This window comes from Cryptotermes secundus, unplaced genomic scaffold (assembly GCF_002891405.2).
Source record: "Cryptotermes secundus unplaced genomic scaffold, Csec_1.0 scaffold70, whole genome shotgun sequence".
Classification (NCBI taxonomy): domain Eukaryota; kingdom Metazoa; phylum Arthropoda; class Insecta; order Blattodea; family Kalotermitidae; genus Cryptotermes; species Cryptotermes secundus.
The window spans coordinates 2300397-2324436 of NW_019734964.1; the positions used below are offsets into that span (position 1 = coordinate 2300397).

At 42.2% G+C, this 24040-nt stretch overlaps 1 protein-coding gene across 5 annotated transcripts in view; it reads left to right on the forward strand.

Moving 5' to 3' along the window:
- LOC111869039 (protein split ends) overlaps positions 1-24040 on the forward strand; it is a 286507-nt gene that overhangs the window by 242651 nt on the left and 19816 nt on the right. For all 5 annotated transcript variants that reach the window (XM_033753266.1, XM_033753267.1, XM_033753269.1 and 2 more), the window contains exons 7-13: positions 33-255; positions 2085-2211; positions 3047-3227; positions 5107-5213; positions 6818-6987; positions 7275-7523; positions 12143-23711. In XM_033753266.1, the coding sequence (XP_033609157.1) occupies positions 33-255; positions 2085-2211; positions 3047-3227; positions 5107-5213; positions 6818-6987; positions 7275-7523; positions 12143-23711 (12626 nt within the window). The remainder of the gene's footprint in view (positions 1-32; positions 256-2084; positions 2212-3046; positions 3228-5106; positions 5214-6817; positions 6988-7274; positions 7524-12142; positions 23712-24040) is intronic.

Genomic DNA, 24040 nt, shown 5'->3' on the forward strand with positions numbered 1-24040 from the left:
GTCTGAATGATGAAACTATTCTTGTGTTTCAGATACGAGTCTGAAGGATGGGTTGTTCCACGAGTACAAGAAGCATGGGAAGGTAACGTGTGTGAAGGTGGTTGGGCAGGCAGGCGATCGCTATGCATTGGTCTGCTTCAAGAAGGCAGATGATGTGGAGAAGGCGCTTGAAGAGTCGCACAACAAACTCTTCTTTGGTTGCAAGATTGAGGTGGCACCCTGCCAGGGCTATGATGTGGAGGACAATGAATTCAGGTAACAAAGTACTTAATGCTTGTACATGTTTATTAAAATCTTTTGCTCAGTAAATACTGGACATTTCTACTTATCACTTTTACATGACTACTGGCTTCTACATCTGGCCTCCTCACTGTAAAGCCTGTTATCAGTTCTATTTCCATCCTCTTGTCAGAAAGCTTCTGACATTGTAATTTCTTGTGTAGATCCACCGCTGACTTCATGAATTTACCACCATGTATTGTATGCTAAGTGTTGTACAGAGTAATTCAGTCTTTATGGCCAAACTGTTTGGAGGTTCTTGAGGAGATAGTTTGGAACAGAAAATATAAACAGTCAGTTGTCTGATTCACTGCCCTTTCAGAGTTACAGGATTTCCTGGAATCAGTCTTTGTGTTGAATTCCTCGCTGAGGCCCTGCCTCTGTTAGGCCACAGATGCCAGGATGTCCTCCACCCAATTATTGATAGTCTCATGTAGCTTGCGCTGCACAGGCAAATTGTGGTCTTCTTTTCTCCTCTGTCTTTTATTTCTTCTTGGCTGGCTGACCACCAACTGCCAATCACAGACTGCCAACTCCCAGTGGACTGATGTGGTTAAGTAAATTTATGCTGGTCTGCACCAGTATAGTCATTCTTGGTTTCAGGTTACGTGGAGCCAATGTCCCATATCTCTCTCTCTCTCTCTCTCTCAGAACTGTGTATATAACTTAGGCACAGGCGGCATTGTAAACAGTTTCAAAGGGTTCTCTGTTGTTGCATTTGTTATCTGTTGCTGCTGGTACATGTTTACCGAGTCTTTGCCTAGCAGTGGACATCTTCTCTAGCTCCACTGTTCCAGCTTTCCATCGTCATATAAAAATACTGTCACGTGTTATTGACTAGGCACGGGATCTGGATTAATAATTGGATTTATTGAATGCTCATAACTCATAACTACAAGTAACTGTAACACTTTCACAAATCTACACATGACTGACAAATGACTTTGACTCTGACAAATCTACACAATGTCCGAATCACAATAGCACGCATTGAGTCTTACCTGTTTGTTGTGTCTTCACCGCTCATTGCTTGGTAACAGCTGCTAACAGTGGAGACTCCTGTGCTTCAGTGCTCACATCCTTGCTGTGTGATGACCGACTTGCAACTAACTGCTAACTGTTGACTCCATTTTGGTCTTTGTTATATAGTCTTCAGAAGACACAGAAGGCAATGCTTCCAATGGTACTTCACTTGTTGCTTGCATATCTGTTGTTGCTGCTGGAGCAGGTTTACAGATCAATTGCTTAACAATGGCAGCCTCTTCTGGCTCTGCTATTCTGCCTTTCAGGTGTCATAATATCAAGGACCGCATTTGACATCACTGTGAACTGGATGATGTAATTTTGAAAGTATCTGAATGTATACAAGGATGAACAGTTATATTATTTTCTTAAAACTTACATACATGCACATCTATTTTTATAGTTTTCTTACACAATTTATTTATATTTTCTTCTCCTGATTATCTTCTAAAGTCTTCCTAAAGTTTGGCCATTTGACTTAGATCCCTTGTGTATATCTTGCTCTTTATGTCCTTTGGCATATCTTAAAATAATTTACACATGGGAATAACAGGTGGTATGTACCATTTTTTTTGCCAAGAAGTTCTTTATTTTAATTTTTGTGCAAATTAATTTTTAGTTGGTAGGAGTGAATTTTGAAATAAAAGGAGTGGGAAAGGCTGAGCATGTTAGAAAAGAACATTCTCTTAATTTCGGAGATCTTGAAGTATTGTTCTATTGGAATTATGTTTATATTTTTAAGCATAAATTTATAAATATGTTTTGTTTGTTTCACTTTTTAGGCCTTACGAAGCGGAATTGGACGAGTTTCATCCGAAGGCAACACGGACTCTGTTTATTGGCAACTTGGAGAAAGATGTTACACCATCGGAACTTCGGAAGCACTTTGAGCAGTTCGGGGAAATCATCGTAAGTTAGGAATGTTTTGTGTGGTGTGATTCTGTATACTTCCCTTTATATAATATATATCTTAATTTGAGAACTGACGGTTCTTCAGCTATCCCAGTCATATGTGTATTTAAAGTACTACTTACATTCACTGAAGTTAAGATGGCTAATTTTTTTTGTTATTTGTTGCACAGTTGTTTTAGTCAGTGCAAAGATTCTGTAAATGTTTGGAACAGTGGTTGATTCATTATACAAGTGTAATGTTGGATATTTAACGAAGTGTATTTCACATACACAACTTTTCAGGAATTGGTTCTGCTCTTGTCTTCAGGAGTTCAGTTGTTAATTATACTGATGGTTTTTTGTTAATTTTAAGATAGTTAAGATAACACTGGGCCTTTTGAATACTGGGCTAGTATGCTAACCACTAGACCTTCACTGTTGATAAATTAAAAGCCAAATTAAAATAATTACATTTTGACTGTTGAGAGATGAAAACCATGAATGGTTAAATGTTGATTATTGAAAGGTGAGAAGCTTTGAGTACTTAATTTTTGCTTGTGAAGAAGTGGAAAGCCAAAAATTGTTAATTCTTTTGACTGCTGAGGTATGAAAATCCTTACATAGCTAATTTTGGATTGTTGATAGATGATAGGAGAAATTTCTTTTGCTGGTCTTTTTAAACACCACATAAATCTAGCCAGGGAGAACCAGTGCTTGTAAGTGTGGTGTTACATGAGTAGCCTGGAGAGGACCAGGAACTAATCCATTGACATTTCATATGCTTAGTCTACAGTGTTGAATGACTTACATATTTGAGGCATAACCAGGAACTCTGTTAATTGTGGTTTTACAGGAGATTGACATCAAGAAACAGGGTGTTGTGTCATCTTATGCCTTCTGCCAGTATTCAGACATAGCGAGTGTCGTTAAAGCTATGCGGACAATGGATGGTGAACATCTTGGCAACAATCGCATCAAGCTTGGCTTTGGCAAGTCCATGGCTACTAATTGCGTTTGGGTGGATGGCATTGCAGGTATTAAAATGGCTTATGTTTGTTGGAATCTTTCTAGTTTTTAAACCTATATATAATATAAATATTTGCTATAGGCAGACTGATGTGGCATTGATTTGTGGCGAGCTTTAAGGCATTCATGGTCGGTTCGGTAGCATTTTGAATTGGCACCAGTGGTTTCATATATCATGTTACTTCAAATGTAAGACACACATTTTATGCATTTTTTTCTCATTGAAATATTGAGGTGTGTCTTAAATTCAAGGAATGTACACTTTTCTAATTTTGTTTTTCCTAAAACCGACATTCAAAAACTGGGTGGGTCTTAAATTCAAGGGCTTCTTTTATTCAAAGTATACTGTATTTCGTTTGTTTGTCTCATAAATCACTACATTCTTAATAACTGCTCATTCTGTAAGGTAATTTAATTGTTATCTTTGGCAAACAGGTTTGTCTGAGCTACTGATTGTCATTATTTCTTGTTAAGAGCTAGAAAGAACGAGACATACCAATATGTTTGTTACAAAACTAGTAGAGAATTGAGAATTGACTGATGTAAATTATGCACGTAAATGTCATCACTGGAGAAACATGTACCATGATAAATTTCAGCTTGGCTTGTAGAGATATTTCTGTTGCTTTAATATTAGAAATTTTTGTTCAGTCTCCTATTTTATGCATACGCTGTCATGTATGACATTCCTCCATTTCTCTTTGCCTTTTGGCACATTTGGGAAGCCTTTTTTTTTTTAAATATAGAAGATGGATAAATTTAAGTTATGAAACAATTTTTATCTGTTTCTTCTGCATAGGAATTGAAATATTGTATACAAATCCTAGTGTTTCATGCTGTACTTTTTATATTTTGTAGATATTGATAAAAAATATAGGTTAAGGATGTATATTTCTATGTCATGATGTTTATGGTGTTTTATTGAGTGTATGAGGGGGTACCCAAAAGAAACCGAACTTATTTTTTTTTAAACTTATTTATTCAAATTTTAAGCACAAACCTTCAGTCCCCTTCAAAGTACTCTCCACTTACACTAATACACTTGTCTAGTCTTTTATTCCATTTTTCAAAACATTGTCTAAATTCATCTTTTGAGATGCTTGACAGCGCCTCCGTCATTTTTTCCTTCACCTCAGCAACATCAGCAAAACGCTTTCCTTTCATGTCTCTTTTCATTCGAGGAAACAAAAAAAGTTTTGATCATTTCGGGACTCTTCTTTCAAAGCAGAGCATGCTTCCATGCGACCTTGTTTTTGTTCAACAGTCAGCAGTTGTGGCACAAATTTTGCAGCCACCCTTTTCATTCCCAAATCTTCTGTCAAAATTCGCTGAACTGAGCTCCGAGTCACTCCCGACAGCTCCACAATTTCTTCAATGGTCCGTCGTCGATGTTCCTTGATGATTTCACGAATTTTTTCAACATTTTCATGTGTTCGGGCCGTGGAAGGACGACCAGAACGAGGTTTGTCATCAATTGACATTTCACCATTTTTGAAATGAGAAAACCACTCAAACCCTTGAGTTTTCCCCATAGCATCGTCCTTGTACGCCGTTTTTAACATTTCAAGAGTTTCTGTTCCACTTTTCCCAAGCAAAAAGCTGAATTTCACCGCCGCACGCTGTTCACGAAAATCAGCCATTGCAAAAACGACGATCACACAAAACAGTTGTCACTATAAACCCTGCCGAAACTAGTCCTTACCTTCTGAAGCAACGGTAGTCGGCTTATCGACTCAGGAATGTTAGCTCTATGCGCTCATAGCGGCAAAACGCGGTACTACAAAAACTCTGCCCACAAAAAAATTAGTTGGGTTTCTTTTGGGTACCCCATCGTATTATTATTTTCTTTACATATCATGGTAGTTACATGTGTTAAATTCTTTTCAGATACAGTGTCAGAGAAGTACCTAAATCTTCAGTTCAATCAGTTTGGCAACATCACTCATGTCACCGTTGATCGTGAAAGAGGGCATGCTCTTATCTATTTTGAGCAGGTAGATATTTATGTCCTGAATCAGGCTCTGTGGTGCATGTCTTTAGAATATTTGGAATGTTATGGATTAAGACAGAATTTCGAGGATAAAGCTATACATCGTGTTTATAATTTCACTGCTTTTTTTTCTCTGAACTGTCTCATGGGGTACTCAGAGTATGATGGTGTATTTGCCAGTGTGGAAATAACCCAGTATGTTCCACACTGTAGAGGTTTTCAAACAATGTTGGAGTGTGCTACCATTTATCACGCAGGGTATCTTTTTATTGCCTGTCATATCCACAGAAATGATGTACTTTGGTGTTGTAGATACAAGGTATGTTATGATCAGTAAAACCATGATTCCGATATTTGAAATAAATCAGGAAATACTTGTTAAATACTGGGGTTTGAGGTTCTCACAATGGAGGAGAAGATTCTTGACCCTACCCGGATTCAAACTCCAACCCCTTGGTCATCCAGCCTGTCGCCAGTAGCTATACCGACTGTGCTATCCCATGTAGTCTAGTGAAAGTTAAGCTTTGCTTGCTGACAAGTTTCATGCAAATTTCTTGCTTGGCTTACACTTCATCCCTGAAGATGAAAATGGTATGTTTACTCGAAACGCTGATTGACTTTCGCTGGACTGCACAGGATTATAGCCCAGTATATAGACGTCTTGAATGTAAATATCTTTATAGTTACCTCTAGACTACAGAGGCCGCTTTCCTGGTGCTTAGTCTTAACTGTGGTGATGAAACATCTTTACAAGCACTGTGTTATCCTATTTAATTATGTGAATCCCTTCTCATTAATTCCTAATAATGTTTCAAATTAGGGGGGGAAAGGGTGGAGTCCAGCTGGGTCCACTCAGCATGGTGGCCACTGATTTGCCTGTTGTACCTGCCCTGGGTGATTATGATGATGGAGAATTTGGTGGAATGAAGATTGGCAGGGGAAACTGAAGTACTCAGAGAAAACCCACCCCAGTGCCACTTTGTCCACTACAAATCCCACTTGACCAGACCCGGGATCGAACCTGGGCCACCACGGTGGGAAGCCAGCGACTAACCGCTCGAGCTATGGTGCTGCCCTTCTTCCTAACAGTGTTACTCTTCATAACCATTTACAAATGTGTACATACGCAGGGCACAAGAGAAGTTATCTGGACTGACGGATGACAGTGCAGACTTTTTTAAATTTTAAATTATCTAAACAATGCAAATGAATATTGATGAGAGGTCAAGAATAATAAATTAACAATTCAATGAAATGGTGTTACCACATTCTTGCTTATCATAATTTTTTAAATTAAGTAAGAATATAGTTGGCCCTCTCCCCAGAGTGGACGAGGACCAAATGGTCCTACTGGCCTCCACTCAGTTGCAAGGATATACAACAACTGCATGTGAACACCAAACCATGGAGAGGCATGAATTAGGGGAGTATGACATAGGGTTAACAGAGAAGGTACCTAAAAATGTAACTGTATATGATGGTAAATTTTTAATTAAATAATAGTAAAAGGAGATTCCTTGTGTTTTATTTCCACTTTCTTCTGCAGCATGGTAGGAGTGAAGATCATGCTCCAGCAGTCATAATATATTGTATGATTCCTCTCACCAGATCCCTTATGCCCAGAATGCAGTGCGTGAGATGAGGGGAGTGCTGCTCCGCGGTCGCAAGCTGCAGGTTGACTTTGCTTCTCGAGAGTGCCAAGAAGCATTTTATGAACACTTAGAGAAACAGGGTCATGCTGTCGGTGGCGAACGGCCATGGGAGCGCTATGATAGCAAGTAGGTGGACTGCCTCGCACAGAATTTAATTTTTTACTGTTAATTTTTATTATGGCAAATATTGGTTGTACTAGAAGTATAGGCTACCACACAGTGTCAGAGAAGATTTTCACAAAAATACGCACTTGATTAAGGAGAAAGCTTTGTGAAATAAAAGTTTAAGTAGTATGAGATTTTAAGTTTTCTTCTCAATGAGAGTTTAGATTGTGATTTTCTGGGTTGTGACACACAATCCAGAAACTCCCAATCTAAACATGCAGTCAAATTTGTTTTTATTTTGTTCACAGCAGCCGAGAGGTACAGGCGGGGAGGTTTGAGACAACAGTTGTAGTGCCAGGTGCTCGATTCACAAGATATGAAACACCGCAGCGCCCACGAGCTGCATCGTACAGCCGGACTGCAAACTGCAGTACAGTTGCACCAGTGGCAGCTGCTGTTGGAACCACTGTCGGACAAGGGAGGACAGCAGCACGCACCCAGCGGGCAGGGCAGCGGTACGAATACTATGATACGGAGTACCCTGATAGGAGATACAGGTAGGCCATTTTTGTACTGTTTTTTTGTGCTTTGAGGTGAAATGTATCACCAGATTAATATGTCACCATCTAGTGTCTATATCCCATATTGTCTGGTTAAACAGATACGTTTTAGTGGTAACTCATAAGGGGTACTCTAAAGAGCATTAAAAATAAAATAGATATGCAGTGAAAATAAAAGCTATGTAATGATAATGGCAGCAGATATGAATAAATGATTATAAGAAACAGAATACTTTGGTAATTTAATGGTTAAGATAGGAGCTTATAAAAGTTGTGGCTTTCATCCCAATCATTGTCACTGATCTTGGTAATATAAGGGGCAGTCAAATGAAAATGGGTCACCATGCATAACTCACACGGCGTGCAAGTTGGTAACAGTGGAATTTGCTTATGGTACAAACATCTGATGGGGAACTTTAATTGTTTCTTGCATCCTGTTGTGTATTTAATCAATATTAGAGTCAATTTTACCGACCACACAACATATTTTTATTATTATTACACTACATGTTTCGACCTCAAGAGGTCATCCTCAGGTGTACGAACACAGCTGTATAATTACACACAATCACATTCGTTTTCTCACTTATTCGATCCTGTATCTTATTCAGGCCCACGCTCAATAATATATCAAGCTCCTCTCACAAAACACAAGTTAAAATGTTATTATAAATGTCAAAAGTTAAAATTTAAAATTTGTGAATTGAGTTTCAATTCAGATCACTAGTTATGCTTTCACTTTCACTTGTTATTCAGTCACTTCCTACTTACGCTCATCACTGCGTCAAGTTCACTTCAACTAGTTTAATTATACTATTGGTTAAAAGTTCATGAATTAAAGTTCAATTTTATTATATTAATTGCACTTGTCACTTTTTGGAGGTCTCGCTGTTTTTCCGCGTCCTCTGATGTTGCTGGATCTGTTACGGTCCTTGTGATGGCTACTGATCAGTAGCCATCAGGATGAGAAATTCATCGTCACATATCTGTTGTTCACGGCAAACACAGCATGTCACTTTTGCATGTGGTGGCGTGGCATAAGAGATTCCGAGATGGACTTGTGTCACTGCAAGATGATGCTCGCCCAGGATAGGCTCATCGTGTCATCACTCCTGATGTTATTGCTGCGTTGGATCGTCATATATGGGCAAACCGACAGATCACTGTGGAAGAAATTAGTCTTTTGATGGGAATAAGCCATGGTTCCTTACATGCCGTTGTGACAAAACACCTGCTGTACCGCAAAATCTGTGCACAGTTGGTTCTACATCAACTTACAGAGGAACAGAAGACTCAGAGAATGGCTGCATCACACCATGAGGAAGAGTATGCTTTTCTGTCCCGTATTGCCACTGGGGATGAAACTTGGTGCCACCATTTTGAACCTGAGAGCAAACGGCAGAGCCAGCAGTGGAAACACGTGAATTCTCCCCCACCGAAGAAATCCAGACCTGTACACACAAGTTCTGGTAAAGTGATGACAACGTTCTTCTTCGACTGCAAGGGTCCTCTGCTTGTTGATTTTCTTGAGCATGGGGCCACAGTCAGTGCACAGCGCTATGAAGACACTTTGCAGAAAGTGAGACGTGCCATAAAGTCAAAATGCCCTGGAATGCTATCGAACGGCATTATTATTCCTCATGATAATGCGCGCCCCCACACTGCCAACTCTGTGAGGAATACCCTACAGAGATTTGGTTGGGAAGTGCTTCAGGATGCCCCCTACAGCCCAGATCTCCCCCCATGTGATTTTCACATTTTTGGAGACCCGAAGAGAGAGATTCGTGGACATCGGATTCCATTGGACGAAGATGGGTGTGGCTGGGTAAAGATGTGGTTCTGTAGACAGCCCACAAGCTTTTTCAAGGATGGGATTGACCGTCTTATCTCCCAGTGGGATAAATGTGTTAACAGTTTTGGAGATTACTTTTGAGGTGAGAAATGTTCTTTAATATGTTTTGGCTTCTGACTTGTTTTCATTTGGCTGCTCTCATAGAAACAATTAAAAAAATCTGGCATTATCATGACAACCAGTTTCCTGAAGATGAGTAAACTCCAAAAATTTGCATTTCCTATATACCTGAAACACTGGACAGTGCAGAACATGATGTAAAACGTGTGCTTACTTGAGATGAGTTTGTGACTGGTTTACCTCTCATGTGATCTCTTAACAGTCTAGCACTTTGTTGAAATTGTTTTGACCACAACTGCTGTGGCTGATTCACTGGATCATCATTTATGTTTTCTCCACATTAATAGAATTTGCTGTCATTTCCAGTGTAGTACGAAGCTGATGACTGTTGTAGTGTGTTGTTGGTCTGCTTGGACAACCAGGGTTCAATTCTGGCAGGTTTCTTCAATCTTTTTGGCACATGCTGGAACAGTGTCACAGAATAGACCTTGTGTGCTTTCTTTCATGTCCTTCTGAAGTATTCATTTGCCCTTCCATTTAACATAAATGAAGTTGAGATAGCTCCATTAAATAAAATAAGGAAGATAAAAATCACAAAATCTAGTTTAATGAACCTATGAATAGATGAAAGAGAAATCTGTCCCCTTTGTGCTTAGGAGTGGTCATATCAATTCTGTTGGCATGTCTAAGAAAAGTAATACATTTTGTACATCTGTACTTAGTACATTTCTCTGCCATGTCATTCAACATCATTCTTCATTACTTGATGTAAGTCAGATGAGCATAGCCTGAAAGAGTTTAATGAAAAATGAGATAGAGAAAATGCCAGCATGCTTACAGTGCACATATTGTAGATGTAGGAGACATACCTTGAATTACAGATTCCAAGAATCCAAACATTTGCACACTTCATCACACGTGGGAGACAGAATGAGTGGTTATAAAATTCATGTACTTCATACCTAGAAGGCAGAACGGGCTATAAAAGGCTAAGACCTGTAAAATGTGCATACTGCACACCCAGAAGACAGAACTAGAGTCCTAAAATACCGAGAATCTTAAAATTTGCATACTTCACACGTAGGAGACATAATCAGAAGTCAAGAACCTTAAAATGTGCATCCTGCACACCTAGAAGGATCTTAATGAGATTTATGTTTTATATTATGTACAAGTTTTTCGTTTTGTGTGAGAAGAGATGTTATGAAGATGATCATTGAAGCATTATGTGTGAATAATGCAAAGTAGTGTTAGTCATTAGACCACTATGAATAAAATTTAATTAATCAACAGTTTTTAGTGTAGATGCCTCCAAATGCCAAATTTAATCAAAATGAATTGTGTAGTTTTGGAGATGAAACATAGGGTTTAATGGATGGATGGACAAACACAATCTCTGCATTACATGTTCATTTTATGCCCTTTCCAGTGGATGTGTGAAAATCCAGTTCAACCCGGATTCAGACCTAGCAACTTGAATTTGAAATGTGTATCTTAATATACTGTCAAGCAGACAGGCACACCTACTCACTTCTGCTTTCATACTGTGTCTCGTTAACGTTGGAATGTGATTGTTTTTATATTATTGTTTTCCCATCTTAACATAAGTCTTCTGTCTCCCATCAGTATCATATGCTGGAATTTATTTCCAAAGAATTTTGTTATAAATTAAAGAGAACTTAATTTTATTTTGTGTATGTTTACAAATATGTGTAATATATAAAGTGAAATATTTCTTTCTAACCTCTTGCATTCAAATATTGTGTCAGGCTTGTGAAGCAAGATGACATCATTGTGGCAATAATGATATAGACTGATTGCTTTTGAATAACCTGACCTTTATATTTCAAGTTGTCACCATAGAGGATATGAGAATGTTGAATTCCTAAACGAACTGAGTTACAAATGCATTGTGGATACCAGGACTTTTATGTTTTGGCATATGAGTACAAATATAATGTTGATGTGGACAAGTGCCAGGAAAATATCAACAGTCATATTTAAATGGCTACCATAAACAGGAATGGAGCGTGCCATAGCATAGTTGGTTGAGACACTATGCTACAAGCTGGAAAGTCGCAGGTTCAATTCCCAAAGATGTCATTGGATTTTTTAGTTAACCTAATCCTTGCAGTCACACTGTGGTCCTGGGATTGGCCGAACTAATAGAAATGAGCACCTGGAATATTCTGGGTGGTAAAGGTGGCCGGTGCATAAGGCTGACAACCTCACCATCGTCTCAGAACCGATTTTATAGAAAATGTAGCAGCTTGATGTTTCACAACCCAATGGGCCTTAACAGTCTGTTAGAGGAAAAGCTTTTTACCAAAAGTAGTGATGCCAGCACAAGGGCTTAATTTGTGCTTGTGTGTAACAGAAAATGTGATTGGTTCAGCACATAGCTACTGCAAAAGGTAGTGATCTGAAAATACTTCATATATTACCACAATCTGGTGACATACATCTAGACTGAGACTAAGACCTGTACTTGCGAGTAATATGAATTTTGGAAATAGAGCTTATTTTGTTTAAAGCATAGTCACTGCTTTTCTTGAAAGTTTATTAGGTCTGTATGGGTCAGAAGATTTCCATAGAATTTTAATTCAAGAAACGTACCGATGAACACAGTGATGGGTAATACTGGTGCATGTCTCATTTGCCAAGAAGGTTGTTATGAACTATAATTTGATTTTTTCACTTGCAGGAACTATGATGAATTCAGTCAGGGAAGCGCAGCAAGTCATGATGACTCTTATGAACAGGAGTTGCGTGATTACGGCTATTGTCAGCGTGAACGAGGGGATAGTAGCCCATCACCAGGAGCATGTGAAGGGGAGACATCGTCTCTGCGGCGGAGTGTTGCTGTGGTGGCTGCACGACCTGCCAAGAGTTGCAGCCCTGGGGACAAGGTTCCCTGTAATGAAGAGGACCCTGCTTACAAACGCCATTCCCTGCAGAGTGTCGTCGTGAGCAGTGACGTTGGTGCCCCCTCCCAGCTGCCCCCTCCGCCGAGTACTGCACAGCATCCGCATGATATCCGCCACCTGCAGAAGGAAAGGGTTCACATTCAGACCCTGTTAGAACAGCTGGAGAGTTCTGGTGATGATGACGGTAGTATGGCAAGCTCAGCGCCTAAGAAGCGGCTCAAGCTTGCAAGTGACGACTGCGGAGAGCCCCCACCCTCTCTACCCATATGTGCAGTTGGACCAGGTGGAATGGACATGTGTTACGAAAATCATGGTGATGTAGTTGCACCGTCTTTGGTTGTGACAACGCACAACCATAGGAAAAGTGTGTCGGAAGTACGGAGGTTGTCTGACATTAGTGGTAAGCACTGCAGCCGGAGACTTAGTGCAGACAGTACATCAAAACATGGTGGGGTTGGGAGGGATGTATGTGAAACATCTGCAGATCGCCTGGTGTCAGTGCAGTCTTATTCTCCTCATCCTGTGTGCAAGCGCCGTAAAACTGGGAGTAGCACTAGTGAAAGTGAGGACCGTGTTAGTTGTCGTAGTGGTAAGCATTCTCATCACCACCATCACCATCAACATGGAGAACCTGCTAGTGGCACATTGCCTGTGAGTGGGGGGGAGAGTGTGGACGGTAGCCGACCTGGTACACCTCTGTGTGATGAAAGACCAGAAAACTTATTGCCACCCACAGAGCCTCGTCGTTTTCCCCGTGACAGGCTTGCCACTGAGGGCCCTCTGTCACTACCCCTTCCAAGGTTTGCTGCACAAGTTCTTTCGTCTACCCCTCGTTTATCAGTTTCAGTGTCTGGTGTATCACCATCTGCTAGCAAAGGTGCCCCAGTGTCATCACCTCCTGCTGTTATAACTTCTCCACGACCTGTACCATCACATTCGCAGCCAGTCGTACATCAGCTCCCACCCAGTCCTGTCCCTGCACCTCCTCCAGCATCACCGCCACCAAGACCTGAGTCAATCCTTTCGTCGTCATCGTCCGACTCTGAGCTCTCACCACCATCTCCCATGCTCGAGGAGCGCATTCGTTCTCTGGATGAAAAGTATGAGAAATGGTCAGTTTCACGAGCAGTAAGTCTAAAAGGGAGTGAAGCACCTGCGAAGTTGAGTGCAGCAAATGATGAGCGTTTCAGTTTCTACGAATGCATGATTAATGAGAAGTTTACCAATCTACCACAATCAGACATCGTGAAATCAGTACTTGCCAAGAGAAGTGTGTTTGATGAGGACTTAAAACGACTTGCAAATTTTAACGACAAATATGAGCCTCGAGAATTTATTCCATTTACACGCCCCCCTGGTTGTTTCCAAAGTTTGCGAATCAAGACCGAGTGTATGAGGGAGGTTCAGTGTGTAACACCAACTAAAGCAGTGGGGTTAGCTACTTCTGTTGCTAGTACCTCAGCCGCTGTTGGAATAACTGGAAAGGTGGTATCATTCCCGAACCCTCCTAGCAGACTAATAGGTACTCCTTCACCATTACACTCTCCCTCTCAGCCCATCCCAAAGTCTCCATTTTCACCAGGCACACCAACCACACCCACAGTTCCAAAGTCGTTTATGTCTGTATCTCCAGTAGGTATAACCCCCCTGCATACCCAGTGTGGATCCAAACTGCAGCAGCAGCAGCAACAACCTGTACCAAAGACTCCAAGTACTGTACTGCCACCTGCTGCCAAGGGACTTCAGTATCCCTTTCCCAGCCATCCACCAGTTTTGCCAACCACTACAGTAGCCACCACTACAGCAACAACTACTGCAGCGTTGGTGTCTGTGTCAAGTGCGGGAGTGAAACCTAGCTTGTCAGTGACTGTGCCGACATCATCCACAGGTACTGTACTTTCACCCGAAATAGCAAGGACTTGTTCAGTAAAGCCTGTTGGATTATTAACAAATACTACCACATATTCAGCAGATATGTCGCGATGCTCCATGGGGAGGCCATCAGCGACGGTTGTCACTGTGACTACAGACACAAAACCTACCCCAGAAGTTACAAGTCGAATTCCTTCGAAACTTGTTTCTTCTGCGCCCACCCCCTCTTCTACAGCAGCAACTAATAGAGTTCCGTCGCCCGGTGTGTTACGATTACCAACATGTGTCAAACCCTCCACACCAACAGTAACATCTGTGTCAGTGAGCACTGCATTGGTTCCGGATACAATGCGAACATCTACTGTAGGTGTAAAATGCTCCAGCGTTTCAGTGATGTCATTGCCAGAAGTTACAAGATTCCAGCCCATGACAACATGCACGTCGACACGGGTTTCGTCAACTGTTGTACCTTCTTCGCAATCAACACCAAAGTTCTTCTCAACAATGGCATCATCTCTACCAGCCTCTGTGAAAGTTTCATCGTCTGCAAGCAAGCCAATTTCAAATGCTTTGTCGGCTGTTACAACAGCTGTGAGTTCATTTCCGCAGACATCACCACCAAAACCTTCAAAACCAGCGGAACAGTCACTGAAGAGTAACAAGGAGCATAGTCCTGTTCATGTTAGATCAGATGCTCCTCACTCAGACAACATTCCTTCAGTTAAATCGCCAAGTGAAATTCCTGTTGTGTCATGTAGTCCAAAAATTGTTATTGTCCCGGTTTCTGTCACCAATGCTTGTGCACCTACTGTGACCACGGTGGTTGCTTCTATTACTGCAACAACCACAGTATTAACCATGACCATGGCATCTACAGTCGTCACTTCAACAACTTTCACAACTTCATTGTCAACTCCTACAACGAATTCCTCCTCAGAGTCGACAAGATCAAACCTTAAGCCAAAACCCTGTTCTTTGTCAAAGAAGGAACAATCATTGCAATCACAATCTCAGCACCCCACTAAAGACAAACAGTGTGATATTGGGAAGCAGTCAGCTGGTTTGAAGAAAGAGCCGCTTTCAACTTTTTCAGCAGGTTCATTGAATGCTTCCAAGAAAGATAGAGATAGCATTTGCAGAGAACAAGAAATGAAGAACAGTTCAAGCAGTGGTCACAAATCCAAGACGACATGTCATGTGGAAGAGAAGAGAGAGAGGAAAGAGAGTGTTGGATCAGTGAGTGCTAGAAGGGACAGTGAGAAAGATGGGATACCTAGTGACAGACTGAGGGAACGAGCAGAAAGTACAGAAAAGGATAAAAGAAAGGATAGGGAGTCCATGGAATGTGCAGAGAGAGAAAGAAGGAAAGACAGTCATTCTGTGGATGCAGAAAAGGAAAGAAGGAAGGATAGTGTTGATAGTTTGGAAAAGGAGAAACAGAGAGATGAATGTATAGATCTGGACAGGAGAAGGGATGCTGTGGAATTCACTGATAAAGATAGATGGAAGGATGGGCATGTCGACAGTATTGACAAAGATAGGTGGAAGGAGAGAGAAGAGAACCAGGAAAAGGACCGACGAAAAGAGAATCACATGACTGATAAGGAATTAGAGGTTGCAGTGGATGTTGAGAAACGAATGGAAAATACAGAGAAACAGAGCAAGGAGCGCCGAAAGGAACGTGGAAGCACCAGCAGTTCACCAGCCAGCATAGGGTGTAAGCGACGCATGAGTTCTCAAGACAGTGTGGACAGTGTACCTGATGATGCCAAGCGCCTCAAGTTGGAGCATCGCAAGATCTCAGAGCGACGTGATTCCAAGGACAGTGGGCGTAGTAGCAGCAGCAGTAAACGCAGCAACAGTGAACGCCCACGAAGTCATGGCAGTGCTAGTGCAAGTACTGACACCAAAGGTTTTGCCAAACTCCTGGAGGATAAAATTCGTGAGGACAACATACGTCAGCAGGGCAAGGAAGATGCTGATCGGAAGAAGGAGAACTGTGACAAGCACAAATCTAAAGACAAGCAGAAGAAAAAGAGCAAGTCAGACAGGGACAGTCCCAAGGAAATGAGGGACTTTGGTAACAAACCTACAAAGGACCCAGCTCTTGATAAAGAACTATCTCCTAAATCTGGTAAAAAGAAGGATGATAGTGATGTCGAAGATAAGGAAGATGGGAAACATAAACACAGTAAAAGAGAAACAAAAGAGAAAAAGAAACAGATGAAGGAAGAGTTTGGAAGCAGCGAGTTTTTGGATGAGAAAGGACGGGCAGCAAAGAAGGACAAGAGGAATAGCAGTGAGCGGAGGAAAGAGGAGGACATAGGAAAGGATGATCAGAAGTTCATATCACAGAAAAAGGAAAGCAAGTCCCAGAAGAAGGAAGTCAGTAATTCGGATTCTGACAGTGAGGATGGGAGTGGTGATGGACCCAAGAAACATTCCATATTTGATATAGTGGATGATGGCCCAGCGTACATCTCTATGTATGACAAGGTGAAAGCTAGATCTACCAAGAACATGCAGAAACAGGAGGAGGAACGACGCCAGGAAATGATGAGGGAGAAGTTTGATTTGTTGAAGAAAAAACGAGCAAAGAGAGAAGAGAAGAAGCGATCAACGTCATGGGATGAAGACTCTGATTCAGGCAATGAGCATGGTGGCAAGTGCAAGCGTCATGTCAAACTGATGATCAGCAGCTCATCCGAGGATGACGGCCGTTCACGTTATGATGGCGATGCATCCAAATTGAGAAAAAGCAGGCCAGTGGTGCGAATCAAGAAAGAAGATATTTGTACTGGAAAATCTGATTCAGATTCTGACATTCTTGGAAGAATTGGCAAAGAAGTGCGCAGATCTGGAGCTGCTGGGAAACAAGATGGCAGTGAAGATGACGACACCTCAGCTCGAACCAAGCATCTTACAATGTCTGGAAAGAAGGGAAACCGCTCCAAACTTGTTTCTGACACATCTGAAGATGATAATGCAACTGCCAGGTTTAAACCAAATGAACATAAGACATTAGATGCATATTCAGCTGATAGTGATGCTGATCAGGGATTTGCTGACTCAGATGACAAATTACCTACCTCGAAAAAGTCTGCTACTAAGAATAATAGAATGGGCAAAGGAACATTGGACTCCTCCAATGATGAAAGTAACAAAAAACTGATCTCAGATGTAAGTAAAACAGGTGCAGACAAACAGTTCAGTATGAAGAAGGGTGGAAACAAAAGCAAATTGAATAAAAATATGCTGGATTCCTCTGATGATGAGTATAGTAGGAAGTTCCTGAGTGATGTAGTAAAATCAGATACATATGCTGATGATAAGCAAGCCAGTTTGAAGAAATCATTTGTTAAAAAAAGAACCAAAGATTCAGTGGATTCATCAGATGATGAGGGTTCCAGGAAACTGTCTGATGGGTTGAAAACAGACATTTATGGGAATGACAAGCAATCAAATCTAAAGAAATCTTGTGTTAAAAATAAGGCAAAAAATACTGTGGATTCATCAGATGATGAAAATATGAGGAAGCTATTAAATACTCCCAAAACTGATATCTTTGGTGAAGAGAAACAGGCCCTGTTTAGAAAATCTGTCCTGAAGAATAAAACAGCTAAAAGTTTTCCAGATCTTACTATAGAGGAGAGTACAAAGAAATTCCTCTCTGATGCAGAAAAGGTCGATATTTATGGAGAAAACATTCAGGCAGTAAAGTATGTTACAACACAGTTGAAAGCTACTGCAACTCTGAGCAATTCTTCAGATTGTGAAGCTGCTGCTTTGACGCCTCCACTTCAACTAGACCAGAAACAATCTTTCCATGGGAATTCTGTTGACAAGGGAAATGATATGCCTCGAAAGAAGTCACACAAAAAGAAACAAAAGCGCCAGAAAAACTTAGAGGCCAGTGAAGACAGTCTTGGAAAAATGGCCTCTATAGAATCTGACCTAGCAGTGGATAAACCTGAAGCTAATGGTGGCAAGGTTAAAGTAGATGGTGAGAGGAAGAGGCATAAACGTGAACGTCGAAAATCAACCCATTGTAAGAGCATAGATGATGACGATTGTAAACAGGCAAAAGTTCATAAGAAGAAAGTTCCAAAGCCTGAGCTTGGTGTCCTAAAACCAGAGAGCAGTGTGAAACGCGATGAAAAAATGGAGGATATCTTTGGTCCATTATCAGATGATTCAGAGAGTGGACATTTGAAGACCCCTGTGACACCGAACAATGGAGGAAGTGGTCGCATGTATGATAAATTGCCAGGGAAGTGGCAGGTTTCCCTAGTGTATGGTTCAGATTCTGACTCAAATGCATCACTTCTTGGACCACGCATGGAGTGCTTCCCTCCAACAGCAGCCATTGTGTCACGCCCTATTGAAAAGGAGCGTAAGAGACGCGATAAAAAGAAACGAGACAAGAAAGCAAGTAGCGTGGAGTTGGTAGAGGCAGGACGGGCACTGGAAGCCAAGCTTCTCAGTTCTGATGATTACCCTGACCAGGCATTGCCAAAGGCTTTACTGTCATGTAAAATAGAGAAACATGAAGATGGAACTCTGAAGGAGGAAATGGGAAATACTGATGCTGATGTTTTCAGGTTCACAGATGGTGATGAAAGCTTGGAAGCTGCTACTGCTCTATTACTGGAGAAAGCAAAGGAAAAGAAAAAGAAACGTAAGAAGTCAAAAGAAGAGAAACAGGCCAGAAGAGACCATCATCACCATCATCATCATGACAAATCAAAGTCTTCACCTGAAAGGAAGTTGAGCATAACAAGTTCTCTGGAGGATAGCAAACCATCTCCCTTGTTGTCACCACTACTGCCCAGCTTGGAGATGCCATTGAGTCCACCTCTCAACAAACCTCCAAACCTCACATCAGATGATGCTCTGTCTAGGTCACCTTCACACCATGAATCTGTTATTATTTCAGTTTCAACTGCTCCAAAGATCACTGAAAAGAAAAAGCCTGATAAATTCATACCAGGATTTGGTACTGCTATTGATGACATAATCCATGAAACAGCAGTTAAAAGTATATCAGAATTTGAGGCTCCCAAGCCTAAGGTAGAGCTCCTTGTGAAAGAAGAAACTGGTGGAAAGGCAGAACAAGGACTCCCCAAGAACGATGGGGATGGACTTGGTAACGAGGAAGAGAAACCCCGAGCTGTCATATCGCAAGAGGAAACAGAGGATGCAGTGGCAGCATTGCTTGGTGAGTCATTTGGAGCAGACTTCACTCCATCTGATTGTTATGTAGGTGAAGGAAATGGTAGCCCACATACTACCTCACAAGCAGGCCCAGAACCTGCTTTGCCTACAGATGAAGAAGAAGAGACACGCAAGGCCATAGAGGCCATTGATATGAAGCCTGACACACCACAGTCTGAACCTGACTTGCAAATTGATACTGATACAGATGGCGATCCGGAACCAACTTATTCTGGCCTTCGGTTCAGTGGAGATGACCAGTCCCCCCGAACCCCTGATGGGATTGATTTCTCACGACCACCAAAGACGCCTGACCTGCCATCTTCGTATTGCAGGCAGCAGCAAGGTACTAAACCATATGAACAAGATTCCCTGCTAACCAAACCATCCCTGCAGTCTGACTCATCATTGACCATCAACAAACAGATATCTCCTACAAGAGAATCGTTAGACAAGAAACCAGTAGAGCCCTTGGTGTGTTACCAGGATCAATCGTTACCTGACAGACCAGTTTCAAGTGAACATCTTAAGTCTCAACCAGAACCTGAAACTGCACCAGTAGTTGCCGCTTCTTCCTGTGACACCAGTGACAGTCATGTTGTTCACGAACAAAGGGAAGATCTCGTGTCAGAAACTCAAGTGATGGCTGGAAGTGATGGGACTGTCATCCCAATGCCACCTTGCATAACATTCAAACCTAAGGAAGAAGTTGAAGAGAAAGTTGTAGATTTGGCATTAGTCAAACCGAAAGATGAAGGTGTTATCCCATCAGATGACAACAACCTTAGAAGCATTAAAATCAAGGAAGAAGACAAGGTAGACCTAAGCCACATGTGCCCGAACACTGAAGTGAAGCTAGAGCCAACACCAGTGGAAGTTGCACCTTTAGAAATAGAGCCACCTACCTCTCCCTGTCGTAGCCCTGTCATATCTAAATCAAGCCCCCTTACTCCTTCATCACCAAATGAAATTCCTGTAGATGCCCCAGACAGTGTGATGAAAGATTTGAAGGATGAACCAAAATGTCAGGAAGGTAACAGTGACTTCAGGCCATACCAATTTGATGAGGATGTTGCAAGCAAAGAGAGTCACACTGATTGTGGTTACAAGCCCGTGAAAGACTCTGACAGTACAGCATTCAAAAGCAGTGAAAGTGTTGCTGGTCTAGATAGGAGCTATGTTTCTTCTGGAAAGGAAGACAGCGGTTTTGTTTCTGTTATCAAGGAAGAACATGCTAGTGATATTGCTAGAGAATCAGACTTTTCAGAACCTGAAACAGATATGAAGGCTGATAATGACTTTGTAACCAACTTACTCGCGTCAGACTCAATGACCCAAGCGCTCAATATTGATGATAATAGCAGACCTGCATTGAAGACTGATGCTGAAAGTGGTTACAGTCCATTCAAGGAGCGCGAAATGGAGGTGTTGTCACTTATCAAGGAGGCAGACAATCAATTTAAGAGTGCAGAAGAACAGGGCCCATTTGCTCCCCCAACATCCGAGTCTTCAACTTGTAAGGACACTTACGAAGTTTTGACACTTCATAAAGATCATAAGCTAAATGACAGGGATAATATCACTGATGCTTGGTCTGCTAAGGAGGTAAACATGGAGTCAGTAATAAAGAAGGTAGATGCACTGTGTTCTGGTGATGAGGTGAGTCCACAAAGTGATTTGCCAGAAAATGTGAATGAGATTGGAAACAAGCTTTGGTTTGATCAGTTCAAAGAGAAGGCTGTTGAACCTTCAGCTCCTGAAGAGATGAAAAAAGATGCAGAGTCTGCAGATGAAGTGCTCGAAAACCTGCAGTCACAAACTGAGCCTGTCAAACAAGAATCAGTCTTGGATACTGCGGATGTTGATGAAACCAAGGAAAAGGATCAGCCCAAATCTTGTGAAGAACAGGAAGAAAGTGTTCTAGCCAAAACCCCAACCAAGGAACTGGATAGCAATGCGGCACTGTCCACATCACCTGATGATAAGAATGAGCCAATTTTGCCTTCATCATCCCCTGAAAGAGAGCAAGTGACATCTTCACCAGAAGATGAAGCACAGGACACAAACACTGATGTGCAAAGTCCAGTGAGTGGACAACCTACTGTACGATCTACTGCCCGTGGAGGAAGAGGTGGGCCACGTGGCAAGGCACAGACTCGAATAACTGGTGTTACAACACGCAGATCCAGACTATCTGGTGGTCAGAAAGCTGCAGGTGAAGGTATTTCAGTAACCCCTGTTTCCTCCAGGAGAGGTGGAAGGAGAAGCAGAGGAAGTGGTAGTAAAGCATCTCTCCAAGATCAGTCTTCATCTCCTGCCAACAAGAAGCTTACCACTGACGTGTATGAGTTCCATGATGACTCTGAGGATGAAGGAAGCAACAGTGGAGAGAAAGGTCGACCGCGGCTGATACTGACCATCAAGAGTCCTCAGGCCAGTGTGTCTGTCAGTAGTGTTACAGGGAAGGAGGTTCAGGTTGCTACCAAGACAGCACCAGCACCCGTGCCAGTGGTTGAGACCAGAGAAGAGTTTCCATCTCCGGTGACTCGCAAATCTAGACGTTTGCAGGAGCGGGATGGATCTCGAAGTACAGTAGATGATGTGATTGAGGATGTGGTACGCAGTGCAGGAAAGATTACTCGCTCTGCCACAGCAGCTGCAGCAGCCGCTGCTGCAAATGCTGCAGGTCTTGGGTTAAGACCAAGGCGCTCAACAAGACAAAATATCGCCAATCAGAGGGCACCCGTTACAGTACCTGAGCAACCAAGAAAGTCCCCTCGTGGTGGCAAGAGACAAGCCCAGCAACGTAGGTTATCAGAAACACATGAAGAGTCTAGTGAGGAGAAAAAGAAGCAAACAGATGATGAAACAGTGGCTGTCAAGGGACTGGAATCTCCTGCATTTGACAAAGACATGGACACTAGCTCAGCCAAGTCACCAGATTCATTTGCAGCTTCTGACAAGGCACATCTGTCTGAGAAAGATGAATCTGACACTCCTGCAGGGTCAAAAGCAGCAAAAGCTCATACTGAAGAAGATGAGGGTGAGCCCACAACTTTGATAGATCCTGTAACTGGACTGTTGATTCCAATGCGGGAATCTGAAGAGGGACAGTATATTCCAGTGACTACAGCTCCTGTCATCATTCCTATGGCATCGACACCTCAGATTACCACCAGGTCGCTTTCAGAATCTCAGGAACTGCCTTGCACTATGGTAGAAGCAGATAGAACAAGGACACGTGCTCAAAGTGTGCCCACAATACCAACAAGAATACCTGCTCAGGAAGGGATGCCAGCAGTTAGTGTGGCACAACAGAGCCATGTACCGGTGATCTCCAATTCTGTGCCAAAGCCTGTGGCCACTACATCTGTCACGGCACCACCTGGGCCTTCTGTTGTGGGACTAAGACCAGTTGGCATTTGCAAAACTGGTGTCCAGACAACTTCAAGTACCAAAGCTGTGCCAACTACACTGAAAGCTCATGTTTTACAGCAGACTGCCAAAACTGTTTCATCACAGTCGGTTAGTACCACAGCAAAAGTTGTCCAGCCAATTCTGCCACCACTGCCACCCTCAGCTGCTTCTACAGCCCAGCCTTCTGTGCCATTGCAGTCTTCAGCAGTGAAGGTGCATGCTATTGCTCAGCCATCCATGAAGAACCAGACCGTACCAGTTACAGCAACAGTGTCACATTCTAAGAATCGAGATGTCCTTCTGCACCAGACACCATCACAACTGTCTCCTGTAGGTGTGGCCAAGAGCATTCAGTCAGCAGTTGCCATCAATCCTAAAGCACATTTACTGCAGGCAGTGACAGGAACGAAGTCTCCTGGAGGACAGACAGTTGTCGTGGCTCCTGGACAGGGGCAGGTGCCAATTGCAAGCAAGATCCATCATCTCAGTTGCCCCCCACCACTTCAACCCCAGCAGATGGCAGTCAACATGAAAGCCCCATCACCAGGAGCCCTTACACCTAAAGCCCACTTACTGCAAGCTGTATCAAGTGGTCCACCCAAAACTGGATCCAGTTTTGTGCCTCAGCAGAAGTCACCACATTCATCACTAATGAGTGTTGCGGGTAGTAAAGTGCCCACATTGAGCCCACCTCATCCTCCAAAAGCACATCACAGTCCAGCACAGCAGCCCATCTTGACGGGGGCAGTAGCTAGTCCACCATTGAAGGCACCGCAGCTCTCGAGCCAACAGCCAGTTGTGACAGGGGCTAGCAGCTCTCGTGCTGCTGTGCCGAAGTCTCAGGTAAGCTTTCCTCCAGAATCATCTGCAAATAAAGAAAATATATGCAGTTCTGTTATATTACAAACTTTCTGCAATGAAGAAAATTTAGATTTATTTTCTGGATCTCTTTGCAAAAATATGTGAATCTTATGATGCTGACTTTGGTGTTAAAGTAGTCTTTAAGAAATAATTCTGTTCTTTACATTAAGCAGCATAACACAACTGAAGCATGTTCGTTTCTTGGTATACTTTTTGGCCTGGAATATGCAGGCAGTAAGTTCATCTGAAACGTGGTAGATTTCTTCTAGACTACATGGCATGACACCCTGGAAGATGGTATTCATAATAGT